Source organism: Natator depressus, chromosome 1, assembly GCF_965152275.1.
Source record: "Natator depressus isolate rNatDep1 chromosome 1, rNatDep2.hap1, whole genome shotgun sequence".
NCBI classification, from domain to species: Eukaryota; Metazoa; Chordata; order Testudines; family Cheloniidae; genus Natator; species Natator depressus.
In genome coordinates this window covers 95,030,249-95,044,522 of record NC_134234.1, presented here as the reverse complement: position 1 = coordinate 95,044,522, position 14,274 = coordinate 95,030,249, and the positions used below count along the sequence as shown (strand labels likewise).

General features: G+C 37.5%; 1 protein-coding gene across 2 annotated transcripts in view; it reads left to right on the top strand.

Moving 5' to 3' along the window:
• TGDS (TDP-glucose 4,6-dehydratase) overlaps positions 1–13,586 on the top strand; it is a 33,186-nt gene extending 19,600 nt beyond the window's left edge. For both annotated transcript variants that reach the window (XM_074962586.1, XM_074962596.1), the window contains exons 6-12: positions 1,759–1,857; positions 3,763–3,822; positions 5,780–5,823; positions 6,197–6,362; positions 7,329–7,387; positions 11,649–11,746; positions 12,229–13,586. In XM_074962586.1, coding sequence (XP_074818687.1) covers positions 1,759–1,857; positions 3,763–3,822; positions 5,780–5,823; positions 6,197–6,362; positions 7,329–7,387; positions 11,649–11,746; positions 12,229–12,329 — 627 coding nt within the window. In that variant the 3' untranslated portion in view covers positions 12,330–13,586. The remainder of the gene's footprint in view (positions 1–1,758; positions 1,858–3,762; positions 3,823–5,779; positions 5,824–6,196; positions 6,363–7,328; positions 7,388–11,648; positions 11,747–12,228) is intronic.
• Positions 13,587–14,274: the final 688 nt, after the last annotated feature.

Here is a 14,274-nt window from a genome sequence, read left to right as displayed (position 1 = left end):
TTGGGTAGGAGGTTTTGTGCCAGTGATCGTGTGGATTTTAAAGTTTCCCCAAGATAAGTGGTGTGAATTTCATCACCATATCAGACAGAACCTCAGTCAGTTCCTTTACTAAGGCTATGTTTACACTGCACACTTTACAGGAGCACAGCTGTGCCACAACAGCAGTGCCACTGTAAGGTACACAGTGTAGCCACTCTTTGTCCGCGGGAGAGCGCTCCACATCAGCAGTTTTCGTCTGTAAAACTTTTGTCCGTCGGATGTGTTTTTTCACACCCCCGACCAACAAAAGTTTTACCGACGAAAGTGCAGTGTAGGCATAGCCTAAAATTTGGACATCTGAAGGTCTATAGATTAATAAAATGCCAGTTGTAGGTTAAGTGGACTAGCTCTGATTCTATTTTGAGTGAACTCTTCTTGCACCTGAGCCCACAAGGGAATAGAATGGCTACAATGCTTGTGGATTTGTTCTCCTTAGGCCTGTGTTGTTAGAGTAGCCTCAAGGGGTGAGGTGAACCGACACTGGGCCTGCAGTGTCAGCCAAATGTTTGTGATGCATAAAAGAGCAGGTGACTTTTTGATGAAAAGCTCATAGATAGTGAAGGATTAGTTGACCACTGATGTGCTGATCACCATGAGGTGAAGGTCTCAGTGTTTCTGCTTTGGCCTCATGAGGTAGGTGGCTGGCTGCTGATTGCCCTGGGCTTGATATAACTGTCTGGGGGAGTCCATTCAAAATACTGTTTGACTGGTAAAGAGGATTCAGATAATTTTTGACTAGAGAGAAGTGAATACTGATGAGTTGGCCTAGTAAGCCTTTGCAGTATGGTGGGAAGATACATTTGTTTTGTAGGGTTCGGGTTTTTGCTTATTGCCTTCTAGTATGTTAATAGAAAAGGAGTACTTGTGGCACCTTAGAGACTAACAAATTTATTTGAGCATAAGCTTTCATGAGCTACAGCTCACTTCATCGGATGCATTCAGTTAATGTGACCTTTTTCATTACTTGTACACTAAATACATCAAGAATATTTCTTATGAAAAGGAGATTTTGACTTCAATGTGAATTTAAGGTAGTGTCTAAACTAGCATTTTCTTGGCATCATCCGTGATTAAAAACACAAAACTCGTACATCTTTATGGCTTGTAGCCGTGCCACCTGAGACAGACTGATCTTTTAAACTAAGCAGAGTTGGACATGTGTTGTAAGTGGATGGGAGACATTTGAGGAACCAGCTGCTGCATGATGTGGTGTTGATCCAAGGCATCTGTTCTGCACTGAACTCTGTATGGGCTGATTCCATTGATGTCAATGGGATCTGCCCATGTGGAACTCTGGAGGATTGAGGTCTAAATAAGAATTGAACTAATTGTCCCACCAGTGTTGAGGTATGAATAATGTTTATGGTGTTAAGGCACTTTTCTGGAGATACTGGTTTACACAAGACGGAAAACAGAGATCCTTATCCTTTGAGGCTCTTTCACAAAGGGTGAGGTATTTCTGAAAGTGTAAGAATGTTAGCCCTGCTGTTCTGGCCCATTTTCAGTATAGGCATTTATACTCTGCCTTAAATTTCTCCTTTGTTCTCAGCTGAATGATGTATTCTTCACTTCCAGTACTGTCAAACAACTACTGTATTTTTCCCCAGTTCTAGTAGAAATGGTCTGTCCATAGCTTCAGTACGAGGCTTTAAAATCATTGTAGGATTCTTTGGGGTGAAAGCTGTTATGTAATGAAAGTTATCATTCTTTTTATTTCAGGAATTTGATGAAGCTTCACCCAAACGACCAACAAATCCTTATGCCTCATCTAAAGCAGCTGCAGAATGCTTTGTTCAGTCTTACTGGGAAAGGTATCAGGTAAGCTTATTCAGGTTTCAGAAGCTATAAGGTTCATTGCAATAGCATCCCTTCCATATATGTCAAAGGAAAATGTCCCACAATGTGTAAACACTGTGTGTAGGAATGTAAGCCCGCATTAGATCTGAATGAATTATAGTTTTAAATTGAGTTTGGATTTTGACATAAGTAATAGGCATGAAGCACATGACCAAAAATAATGAGATTATGAGAAAGAGGGATTGTTTGTTAAACTTATAGTGACCCTAGAAATATTTAAGATTTGGGCTGAATACTAGAAATAAGGAAAACATGATAGATTGGATACTAGATGCAGTAAATGATTAGTTATGTAAGTTTGTTTAGAAAGACATGTGGAGTACAGTGGCTAGGGGAAAACACAGCAAAATAAGATAGGGAAACCCAGAAGAGAGCAAAGTGTAGCCCTAAACTGCTTCAGCTAACTTTCATTAAGGTCCAATAACCAGTAATGACATTATTTTTTTTAGGAGTTCTTGGTACAGAAAAGCATTGACCCTTTTGGAATCATGCCATGATAGAAAGGTACCTTCTGGGCCTGAATCTGTTACAATTATAAGCAATAGCCAAAATGTATCATTGCTAGGGGTATAGAATATAAGGAAGTATATGCTTACATTGATATTGTACTCCTGGGGGAATTCCATGCCGAAAAATAAAAAGTTCTGTGCACAATATTTTAAAATTCTGCATATTTTATTTGTCAAAATAACACAATATAATCACACCAGCTTCAATTATTTTTGGTCATTTATTTCAAAATGCCTGTCAGCAAATACGTCTGTAACAATACAGACAACAAAAAAGGTTCAGGAAATGTTTTTTGACCAATATATTCCTTACTAGGCATATTAATACAGAACTCTGAGTAATAATTCATTTAAACTACAATACAGAATCTTATTTCCCACATCCCTCAGAAGCAGTGCAAAGGCTTGGGGGACTCAGGGGTAGTGGAGGAGCTGAGGGGGAGGGAAGTAAATTGCTGGGAAGGAGCCTGGGTGTGAACTTGGATAGATATTAAATAGGAGGGAGTTGTGTTGGGTATGGGTGGGAAAAATATGGAACAGGTTATTTGTGGGGGCGGAAAGGGATTGTTAGGGAGCTTCCCCCATGCAGACTGGCTGACCCCTAGCCTCTCCCATTCAGTCAGGCACATCTGCCCCTTGCAAAGATTCTTTTTTCATTGTAATTTTAAACTTCTGAATTTTCCTCTTTCTTCTACCAGTCTATCAAAAATAACTCTAAATGCCCTAGTTTCTAAACTACAGCTAAACGTAAAAGAAATCATATATTCCAAAGTAGGGGTGTGCGAAGTTACGGTAACCAAATTGCATTGTCTGCTCCCATGGGGAAAGCAACCTTCCATCTTCCCTTATTTATTTTTATTTGAAGCTTTAAATTGCTATGCAGATCCTTGTTTGTTTAAACATTTCAATTGTAAACTGTCTTGCTTCATTCTTCATCATATTTTTTTCAGGCCTTTTGAAGGTTCTTCATAAGTTTGTTGTCTTGGGATGGGGAAAACTCAGGAAAAGATGTCTGTTAGTGACAGTGAAACATTTCTTTTGAATAAGAAATGTCACATAAAGGCTCTTTATAGAGTCTACTGTAGACATGTTTGTAGTGTCCTCTAGACAGGAATGCAAATGAGAATGGGGATCAGAAACTTCTGTTGCTGACTGCATGTCTCCATCTCTAAACTGGAGGTACTTGTCTACTGGCAAGTGTGTCTTGGGGGTTCATTTATTCATAAAGTGCTTCCAGATATTTGGATAGGCACTACAAAATTGTGAATTGCTACTATTAATTGGTTGGTGAAGAAGCTAAGGCAGTTTGGGTCTACAGTCCTTGACAGATAATACTCATGTGCTTAATATTTTAAAGTTCCCAGTTGTTATCACACGAAGCAGCAATGTTTATGGACCACATCAGTATCCAGAAAAAGTAAGTAAGTTAGATGCTTGTTTCTATCTTAACTCTCTAATCCATTGTAAAAAGGTGGTTTAGATGTTTTACCACTAGTTTTTTTTTGTTTTGGGGGGGTTTTCTTTTGTTTTTTTTGGTCAGAATATACTTACAATGTTTTCCAAAGAAAATAATTTGTATTGCAGGCAAAATGGGTCAAGCTCAATTAGCACCATCTGGCCTAGTCTGATACTAATAACCTACCAAACTAACCACCTAGAATAGATGACTCATGTTGGTTGATGTAGGGGAAAACAGGAACTACATTTTTCCAATAAAGCATTTGCTAGTGTGTCTCAAATACCTATTTGAGCATTGTCAGAATTTTTTACAATGCTTCTAGATTTTCAGAGAATATTAGGGTGCCACAGGGATTGGGGTTAATTCCAGTCTTAATTAACAACTCCATTGATGATATGAAAGTGAAGTGAACAGTATGTTTTTTTAAAAAATACCTCAGATATGAAAGAAGGTGGAGTTGCATCAGTAAAGACAAAAATAAACCTAAAAAAGTCAGAAATCTGGTCAGAAATGAAATTGAAGTGGATTGCATTTGTCTAGGTTTATCTTGTGGAAAGGAATAATTCAAAATAGATATTAAATAGGAGGGAGTTGTGTTTTGTATTGCTACTATCCAACATGGGATACATGTGGGTGATAGTGGATAAATGGCAATGAAAGTTAATGCACATTTTGATGAAGAAATGCAGCATTTTGCAAAGGCATATTTGTGCTATTTTTGTGAGGTTGTGCCTCTCTGCACTGCTTTTAGTTCTGACCATCTTGAAAAAATTTAGACAAATTGGAGGTAACTCATAGAAGAATAAAGAAAAAATATTTAGGGACTTAATGGACTGACTAATGAAGAGTCAAAATGAACTACAATCTATAGCTGTTTATAGTTAGAGAAAAATAACTCCTGGAACAACCATTTTAAAGTTCTGTAGGAAGCTATATGTTTTTGATGAATACTTGGCCACAGCTGTATACCATGATTGCCAACTTAAGTACTTACAGGTAGCCTGGGACTCTTGCTCAAAAATTAATACCTCAGTCTTTCTATCTTTGTGCCATGTTTGTGCTGTTTAGCTGGCAACTGTAGTAACCATTGTTTGTAGCTATTGATTTGTTACAGGTAGGTACCAGACCACCGGATTTTAACTCATGCTCACAGATGTTTGAGTAATTTTTTGCCTACATGTGGATGTTTGGGTGTGACAGCTCTTTGCAAGGTAGGCTCATACTTGCTCAAGTGGTTAGCCCCATTTGCCTTGATCCTGCAAATGCTTTCATATGTGCTTAACTTTATGCAGTTGAGTAACCCCACTGATGTCCGTGGGACTCCTCATATGCATAAAGTTAAGCATATTCATAGGATCAGGACCTCACTGGCTCCCTAAAGAGAGTAAGATTTAAAACTACTGATCCTGTGATCTCCAGTGATTTTTAGAGCAGAAGATTATGAATTCTAGTTCCCCATTCTGCTTATCTACTATTACACTGGTTTGTATCATAGAATCGGAGATCATATTTCCTGTCTCGAGTAAAATCCTTTGAACAGACTTCTGATATGTATATAAATGTTCACTTTGAACAAGAAAATAAATATGCATGTAACTTCCATGCTCAAGGAACTTTTAGCTTGGGTGTTAGGATGAATGTTGCAAGGCATGCATTCTCACAAATACGCTTTTAAAAAAAACCTAAACTTTTTTCTATTAAACAGCTTTTAAAATTCAAATGGATATATTATATCAGTTCTTCCATCTAACTTTCAATTTTGTTTTGCTCTGTTTTTAAATAGATCTTCTTTATGGGTGAAATCGTGGGCCCATTTACTTCAGTGAGGCCATGATTTCACCTTGCAAGTCCTTGTAGAGCTTCAGCTTTTTCTAAAATGAAAAGACTTTATTTATTTATTTTTATTGCTGTTTAGGTTATTCCAAAGTTTATATCTTTGTTGCATCAGAACAGGAAATGGTATGTAACTTGTTTTCTACAGTGTTTTTTTGGTTTGTGGCAGGGAGTATGTGGTGGAAAAGCTTTGGTTATAATTGTAATCAATACAGTGTTCTTCATAAATTTAATGTTTTTAAAATTAGTCCCATTAGTAATTAGTAATCTGAGTATGTTCATAACTTACTTGCGTTTTAGTTACATTGCAGTCAGGAACCAAAAAAGGCTATTTTTAAAATTAACTCAACAGAATCTTCTTTCAACCAAAAAGCATATTTGATTTTTAATAGTTTTATCCACTTAAAAACACACGTCTAAATGTTGATAGAATAACTGGATACTTCTGTTTTTAAAAGAATTTTTTATACCACACAAGTCTCTCTTTTTTCCTGTTTAGCTGCGTTCATGGTTCTGGGCTTCAAAGAAGGAATTTTCTTTACGCCACTGATGTAGTAGAAGCATTCCTTACTGTTCTAAAGAAGGGGAAGCCAGGTGAAATTTATAACATTGGAACCAATTTTGAAATGTCCATTGTACAGCTTGCTAAAGAATTAATCCATCTAGTAAGTAAACAATGTAGACAGTTCAGAGTATTTGTGGTTTCTTTTCTTCTTAATGGTACATCTGCAATTGAACTGCAGAGGATTTGAATTACTTTGGGCTTATGTGAGTTTAATGTTCAAAGGGTAGAAAAGATGAAGTTTGACAATCCCCTAGAGAGACAGAAGTGCCATAGATCCACAGAACAGGTAGCACAGGTATAGTGCACAAAACAGCTGTGCAAGCTACCCCACACTACAGACTTTTTTGTCATTCCTCCTGGGATCCTGACCTGGAAGAAATTATCTAGAAGTCTGAAGATAGCTCCGTCTCCATACTAATGCTATCTTCCTAGGTCTTGGGAGACCTGGGTTCAATTTCCTGCTATGCCATAAACTTCCTGTGTGACCTTGGGCATGTAATGTAGCCTCTTAGTGCTTCAATTCCTCATCTGTAAAATGGGATGGTGTGAGGATAAATACATTTAAAGACTTAGAAGGATTTTGAGATCTAGTGATGAAAAGTGCTGTATAAGAAATAGGTGGTGATATTATTATTGTTTCTCACTGTTGCAAGGCTTTTTTTAAAGGGGGCAGCATTGAGAGCTCTCCACCTGCTTTTCATGCAGGCTAATGACCAGTCATCAATTGACAACTACTTCTTGATACTGTATTTCATTTTGGTCAGGGAATGTGGAATTGCCATAAGTAAAAACTTGCTATAGTTTAGAATTATACAAAAATCCAGTTATTAAACAAGTATTGGAAGGTATCTGGAGAAGAGTGGCCATTGGAATCACTATAAATGGTCAAAACTAGTTAACTTGCAATAATTTCACCAGCCACAGGTCATAAAATTTAAACCAAAAAGCATACAGAAATGGTGGTTCTTAATCCAGTGTTAAATTCAAACCTTAATATTGATTTATTTCTGTGCATTGTAACTAGGTTTGTAATATAGAAAACGATTTATTCTTTTCTGGTTGACAGATAAAAAAGACCAATTCAGAATCTGAAATGGAACATTGGGTGGATTATGTCAAAGACAGGTGAGGAATTGGTTAACAGTCTGTTGGGGGATTTTTTATCTTAAAGATGTGTTCTATCTTTTTTTGTTTTGTACTTTCTTTGTACCACTGCGCAAAAAAAAACCAAAAAAAAAATCTGATTATCTCCTTTTGTGACACTAGTCTGTTCCTGCATAGATCAGTGATGTCAGGCTCACCCTGAAGGGCATATTCCATTTTTAGTCATAGGCCAAGGTGTGTGTGTACAGTGGTACTTCCTCCCCTTAATCCACAGAGGAATGCCTACTGTCAGTAGGAGATTTGCACAAAGATAATGTGTAGAAATATGGCCTTTATGTCGTAACTAAACTGTCTTACTTTGTTTGTTCAGTACCTTGTTACATTCACCATCATGCAGGATGGAAGAAACTCTGACCTTTACAACCAGTCTTATTTCTGTCATTTGTTTAACTTCCTGTTTTTGTGTGTCGTCTCTGTTCTCCATCTGCATTTCCTTCCTTGAAGCAACTCCCAATTTCCCACCTTTCTGCAGGCTTCACTTGCGCCCCCATTCTCTATTCTGAAATGATCAGTAATGGAATAGTTAATATCACCATTAACATGGCATCAACAGGCTTTAGAATTGACACCCCAGTGAGATTAGTATGGAGCAGGAGGGTCACACCTCTGAGCCATTGTTTCAGTTGATCTGCAGGCTCAGAAAGACTATCAGGTTAAGATTCTGTCATGGATATATTGCCCATGTCCTGTCTCTGACTTTTATTTAAAATACACTGGGGGGTGGGGAGGACAACACATTGTCAGAGCGCTGCTGCGGCTTGCAGCTGCTCCAGCCCTGATGACCACTGCTGCTCCAGCTCCAGGGAGCCGGCAGCTGCTTTGACCTTCCAGGGGCCGGCCGCTGCTTCGGCCCTGCCCCAGAAGTCAGAGAGGTCCCGGAAAGTCATGGAATCTGTGACCTCTGGCATAGAATCTTATCCATAACTATCAGTTATTCTGTTCATATTTGGAAGGTTATCTTGGCAGCTAGGAGGCCTTTAAATTTATTAACTTAAAAAGATTAAACCTTAGATTGTGGACAATCTGAATGTAATTACATGGGCTGCATAAATACGTCAGATGGGCCAAATGCAGCCCTTTGACTGTAATTTAGACTGATGGATGTGTCCAAGGCCAGAGGGGACCATTGTGATCATCTAGTGTGACCTGTATAACACAAGCCATAGAACTTCCCCAGAATAATTCCTAGAGCATTAAATACACAAGCTGTCATTGTACTCTTGATAAGATCAAGAGACTTATGAACTTTAGAGATGGGAACATATGAGCCCTGAAGTGTTGAAGAAGAATAGGACATTGTCCTATGAAAACTAAGTTTTCTATAAAATATGAACCCTGCCTCACTTGCTGTGAACAAACATAAAGCAGGGAAATTGGAAAGACTAGCTCTGCAGGCTGCATCTTGGAAAATAATTATGGTGACAGTAGTATAACATCTTAAAATGTAGCACAAGACACTTTATATTCTAGTTGATTTAAGTAACGGTTATTCAATGTCTGGAAGGTATGTGGTTGAGGAGACTAACAGACAAGACTTTTGTGTCTATGTGACAGAAATCACTACAGTTACTGGAACAGTGTTGAAAATAGTTTATCCATATTTCCACTGGCACCCAAACGGTTCAGCAGCATCTGTGTCTTATGTCAACTCCTGGAACGTAGCTATGGCTTACTGCCTAGGTGCCTGAGCTCCTAGATGCAGTGATATAGCAGCTTTTCTCCTCAAGTAAGCAGCACTTTCGATAAAAGGTGAAATACATAAGTAGGATTCTCCTCATTCACTTTCCATCAGTGGATATTGGTACATTTAGGTTCCAAGTATTGAGCAGCACTGAGCTCTCACTAATAGTGATGTTGCTGTTCTAGATTTCTAGAGTACTACCATATCTTCAGAGCTTCAAACAAGGTGAATATTTGAAGCTTCCTAACTGTGTATTATTAGTATCTGTTACTAATAATGTTTAGTGTGGTTGTGCCGAAGAGCCAACTCCAAACGGACCCCCACTGTGCTACGCATTGTACAAAGGGTAGTATATGGTCCCAGTCCCAAAGAGCTTAAAATATAAATAGATAAAACAGACACAGAGTGCTAGAAGGGTAGAACACTTAAGCAGAAGAAACTGTGTGGTGACAGCAGACAATGACGAAATTCACCCTACTATTTTTAAGGAACTAGTTGAAGCAATCTCTGAATCATTAACTGTTGTCTTCAACAATTCATGGAGGATGAATGACCTCCCAGAGGACTATAAAAAAGTAAACATAGTACCTCTCTTCAAAAAGAGGAAAAAACAGGACCTGGGGAATTATAGACCACTCAGCCTGATATCTGTAAAGATTCTGAAATAAATTATTAAATAATCAATTTGCTCATACCTACAGAAAAATAAGGTGATAATTAATAGCCAGCATGGATTTCGCAAGAACAAATGATGTCAAATCTAATTGCTTTCTTTCACAAGGTAACTGGTCTAGTGGTTGGGGGGGAAGCAATAGACATAATATGTAGGATAATGTAAAAAGTCCAGATATGATATTCTTGTAAGCAAACTGGGGAAATGTGGTTTAGATGAAATTACTATAAGGTGGGTGCATAACTTGTTGAAAAACTACTCAAGAATATTTATCAGTGGTTTGCTGTCAAACTTGGAAGACATATCCAGTGAGGTCTTGCAGGGGTCTGTTCAGGGTCCAGTACTATTGTTGTTTTCATTAAAAACTTGGATGATGGAGTGAGGTAGTATGCTTGTAAAATTTGCAGATACCACCACCCTGGGAGAGGTTGCAAGCACTTTGGAGGACAGAATTAGGTTTCTTGAAACATTGGAGAATTGATCTGAAATCCACAGGATGAAATTCAATAAAGACAAGTGCAAAGTATTGCACTTAAGAAGGAAAAAAAAATCTAATGCACAACTGCAAAATGGGGAATAACTGGCTAGGCAGTGGTCCTCCAGAAAAGGATCTGGAGGTTATAGTGAATTACAAATTGAATGAGTCATCAATGTGGTGCCGTTGCGAAAAAGGCAAATATAATTCTGCAGTGTCTTAACAGGCATGTTATGTAAAACATGGAAAGTAATTATTCTGCCCTACCCAGCGCTGGTGAGGCTTCAGCTTTAAGAAGTGAATAAATTAGAGAGAGCCCAGAGGAGAACAAAATAAGAGGTTGTTTGGAAAATATGACCTCTGAGGAAAGCTGAAATAATTGGGCCTGTTGACTCTCAAGGTGCAAAGGCTGAAGGTTTCAAATATGTAAAAGGCTGTTATAAAGAGCATGGTGATCACTTGTTTTTCATGTTCTCTGATGGTAAGACAAGAATTAATCAGTTCAGAGAGATAGATAAGCATTAGAATGGGTTGCCTAGGGAGCTTGTGGTATCCCAGTTATTGGAGTTTTTTAGGAATGGGCTAGACAAACATCTTTAAGAATGGTCTGGGAGGTATATTTAGTCCTGTCTGAGCACAGCCAGATGTACTGATGACCTCTTGAGGTTCCTTCTGGACATAAATTTCCATGATCAAGTTAATTCCATAACTTGGGGGACACACACAGTTAGTTAGGAAGGAATAAGTTAAACGGAACGCAAAGGGAAGGAAACGGGGTGAAGGGAGAAAGAAAAGGTAGGGGAGAAGAGGGTAAGAGGGACAGATGTGGAGTGAAACTAAGGTGAAAAGACTTGGGGGTGGGGGAAGGGGAGGATCAAACAGCAAACCAGCAGCGGGCAGAGAAAGTCCAGTGAAAACTGTACAAGATTCTCCGAATGCCCAAAGGCCAGAGGTCTCAGCTTTGGGTGCTTCTGCCGCTATCAGCTGGAGTCTCTGGTAGCTTCTCTGCAATTTTCTCCAAAGGCCACATGGGTTGGTGGAAAGCACCATCTGGATTCTAAAGCCCTCCAGAGTGGGTGGATGGGTGGAAATATAAACACACTAACACAGTGGGGTTTAAGTTACTGTAGGGGCCGAACTCCTCATTTTTCTCCCTGGGCAGCTGCACATGATGAGTTTTGTGCATGATCACATGCATGATAGAAATGTTTTGAAAATGTGACAAAGTAGATCTGTTTGAATGGGGAAATCATTTTTAATTAAAGAATGCTCTGCAGTGCCCTCAAGCACTCATATTAGGCAAAGTGCTATACACTGAATTGTTTTGAAAAATATTGTACATGCTTTAACTGTATTTTTCTTTAAACTTGTATTTTTGTATTTGTTTTTTAAGACCTACCAATGACCTAAGATATCCAATGAATTCAGAAAAAATGCACAATTTAGGATGGAAACCTAAAGTTCCTTGGAAGGAAGGAATAAAGAAAACAAGTATGCTACATTTAATATCTGTAACTCACTTGGGGGTGGCTATTTGGGAGTAAAGAAGTAGAGACTATTTTGGTTTTGAAATTTAGTGTTATCTTACGAGTAGCTAAAGTTAGAATGCTGCCGAGCTTACTTCTTCAAACTAGCCAGTAGAACTGATTCCTCTTTAAGTAGCTTATGTTCCTATTAGTATTTTTTTAAAAAGAAACCCATTAAGTCACCTTAACATTATTATTATCATTTAAAAACAGGCAAAAATAAAGTAGACATTTTGATATGGTACAATAGTATCTTGGTTAAGGACTTCACTGAAGATTCTAAATATTATTAGCTATATATTTCACAGAATGCAATTTATGTATAACTATACTACTGCTGTGTTAGCTTCCTTGTGGTATCTGGAAAAGGGTACAAATATACCTAACTATCTGTTTCTCTGTTTAATTTGATCTATTTCTTAAATTCAACCTTCTCGTTTATGCTAGTTGACTGGTACAGAGACAATTTTCGCAACTGGAAGAATGTGGAGAAAGCTTTGGAACCCTTTCCTGTGAGAGAACTATTTGCACAGCTTGATGTACTGTAGGGAGGAAGAGAGAACATAAAGGAAATTCATCCTCTCTCCTCGTGACCATGTCTTCTTTATAGAAACTTGCAGTCAAGTGACCAAGCTGAAGTCTTCTCATATTTCAAGATACATGGACAATTATGAATTCACAGTTGTATATAAGGAACAAAATGGGAAAGATTTTCAGAGCTTTTTAATACTTGATTTTATAGATGTAAATCTGTTAACATCAGTTTTCAGTGCAATATCCTTAAATTTTTATCGAAATTTATTTTAAATAACTATATGAAGGATTTTTATAACACTATACATTGATACGCTTGATTTTAAACCTGTTTTGTTCACTTTGATTAAAAAACATTTTGAATACAACTCTTGGTATTTTTGATGAAAATAAGTTATTGGTATGTTTAAGTTCAGAAATGTATCATATGTACTAGAGAGGTCATCACTTCTTATACTTGTTCCATCATGTTAGCTGCAAAATTATATTTTCTGTTCAGCTGTTTAAACATTAAGGAGCCAAATGTTCTATACTCTACCAAAGGTATACAGAATCACAAAAGGTAGAGATGAGACCTAAATGGTTACAGTCTATTTCTCTGCCACTGCAGTATTGTTCTCTATAGATCACATTTCTAGAACATTGTCTGGTCTAATTTTAAATATCCTAAATAGTATGTATCACCTTTCTTGGGAAATTGTTCTCACCCTAATAGATCTTTCATGAAGCTTATATTTAATTTTCATTCCATTATCTGTCTCCATTATTTTCAAAGGATTTTGTCACTGTGATCATTATCCAGTTATTACCTCTTGTATTACCCCAAATAATTTTTCTCCTTCATGTTTACAATTGGAATGTTTGGAAAAACTTGAATGCTAAATTTGTTACAGTATTTCAAATGTTATAATGTCCTGTGATATGAAGAATATTTTTTGCCGGAGGGATAAAAGCTAAATAGTTTTTTGTTTCACTGAGTTGTGGGATGGTTTGCATTATCAGAGTTTAGATCATCTTATCAATGAAACATTGCTTGTTAGTAAAACTTCCTTGTAAAATGTTTTTTTTGTTTTTTTTTAAGGGAGAAATATCCCGAATTTTCACAAAATTCTGTAGAAAACTATAATTATGGAAAAGCTGCTAATATGGATTTTTCAATGTTGATTTTTGAATATAAAGTGCTTGTCTGACTTTTTCCACTGAATGCATCCGATGAAGTGAGCTGTAGCTAACAAAAGCTTATGCTCAAATAAATTGGTCAGTCTCTAAGGTGCCACAAGTATTCCTTTTCTTTTTGTCTAACTTGATTATCTTCTGGTATGCATGAGTTGATTCAATTTGTGCCTCTCTTGGTAAAAAGTTAAATGATGGCATTCTATATTAATTGAATCTTCCAGGGGCTTTGAAGAGTAGCCCTAAGTCGAGAACAAGACATTACCCTCTCTTGGAGATGACAAGGATGTGAATAAGTAGAGAGAGCATTAAATGGTCACCAGGGAAATTGTGTTTCATAAACTATTTTAATATAAGCTCATGCTTGTAACACTAAACACATAAGGAATGGAAAAAGCCAAGGTTTTTGTAGAGAACAAGATAGTGAGATAATATCTTTTATTTGACCAACTGCTGTTGGTGGAAGGGACAAGCTTTTGAGCTTCGCAGAGTTATTCCTCTGGTCTAGAGAAGGTAACCACAGTGGCAGATCTAAATGCAAGGTGGGACATATTGTTAAGCATAAGGGTTTGCACGTTTTGTAGGAGACGACTTAAAATTAAGTAGGCAATGAATAGCTCTGCAGTCGTAGGACGATGGAATGTTAAGCAGCAGGGTGTGTTATGGATTGTTCTAATGAGCCATAAGACCAGTGTATTTGCTAAGTCCATGGTTTGTAGTGTCGAGCAGAGTTATGAATTTAAGGTCTCAGGCTTGTCTTTTGAGGTTCCTTTGAGGATGAGGACT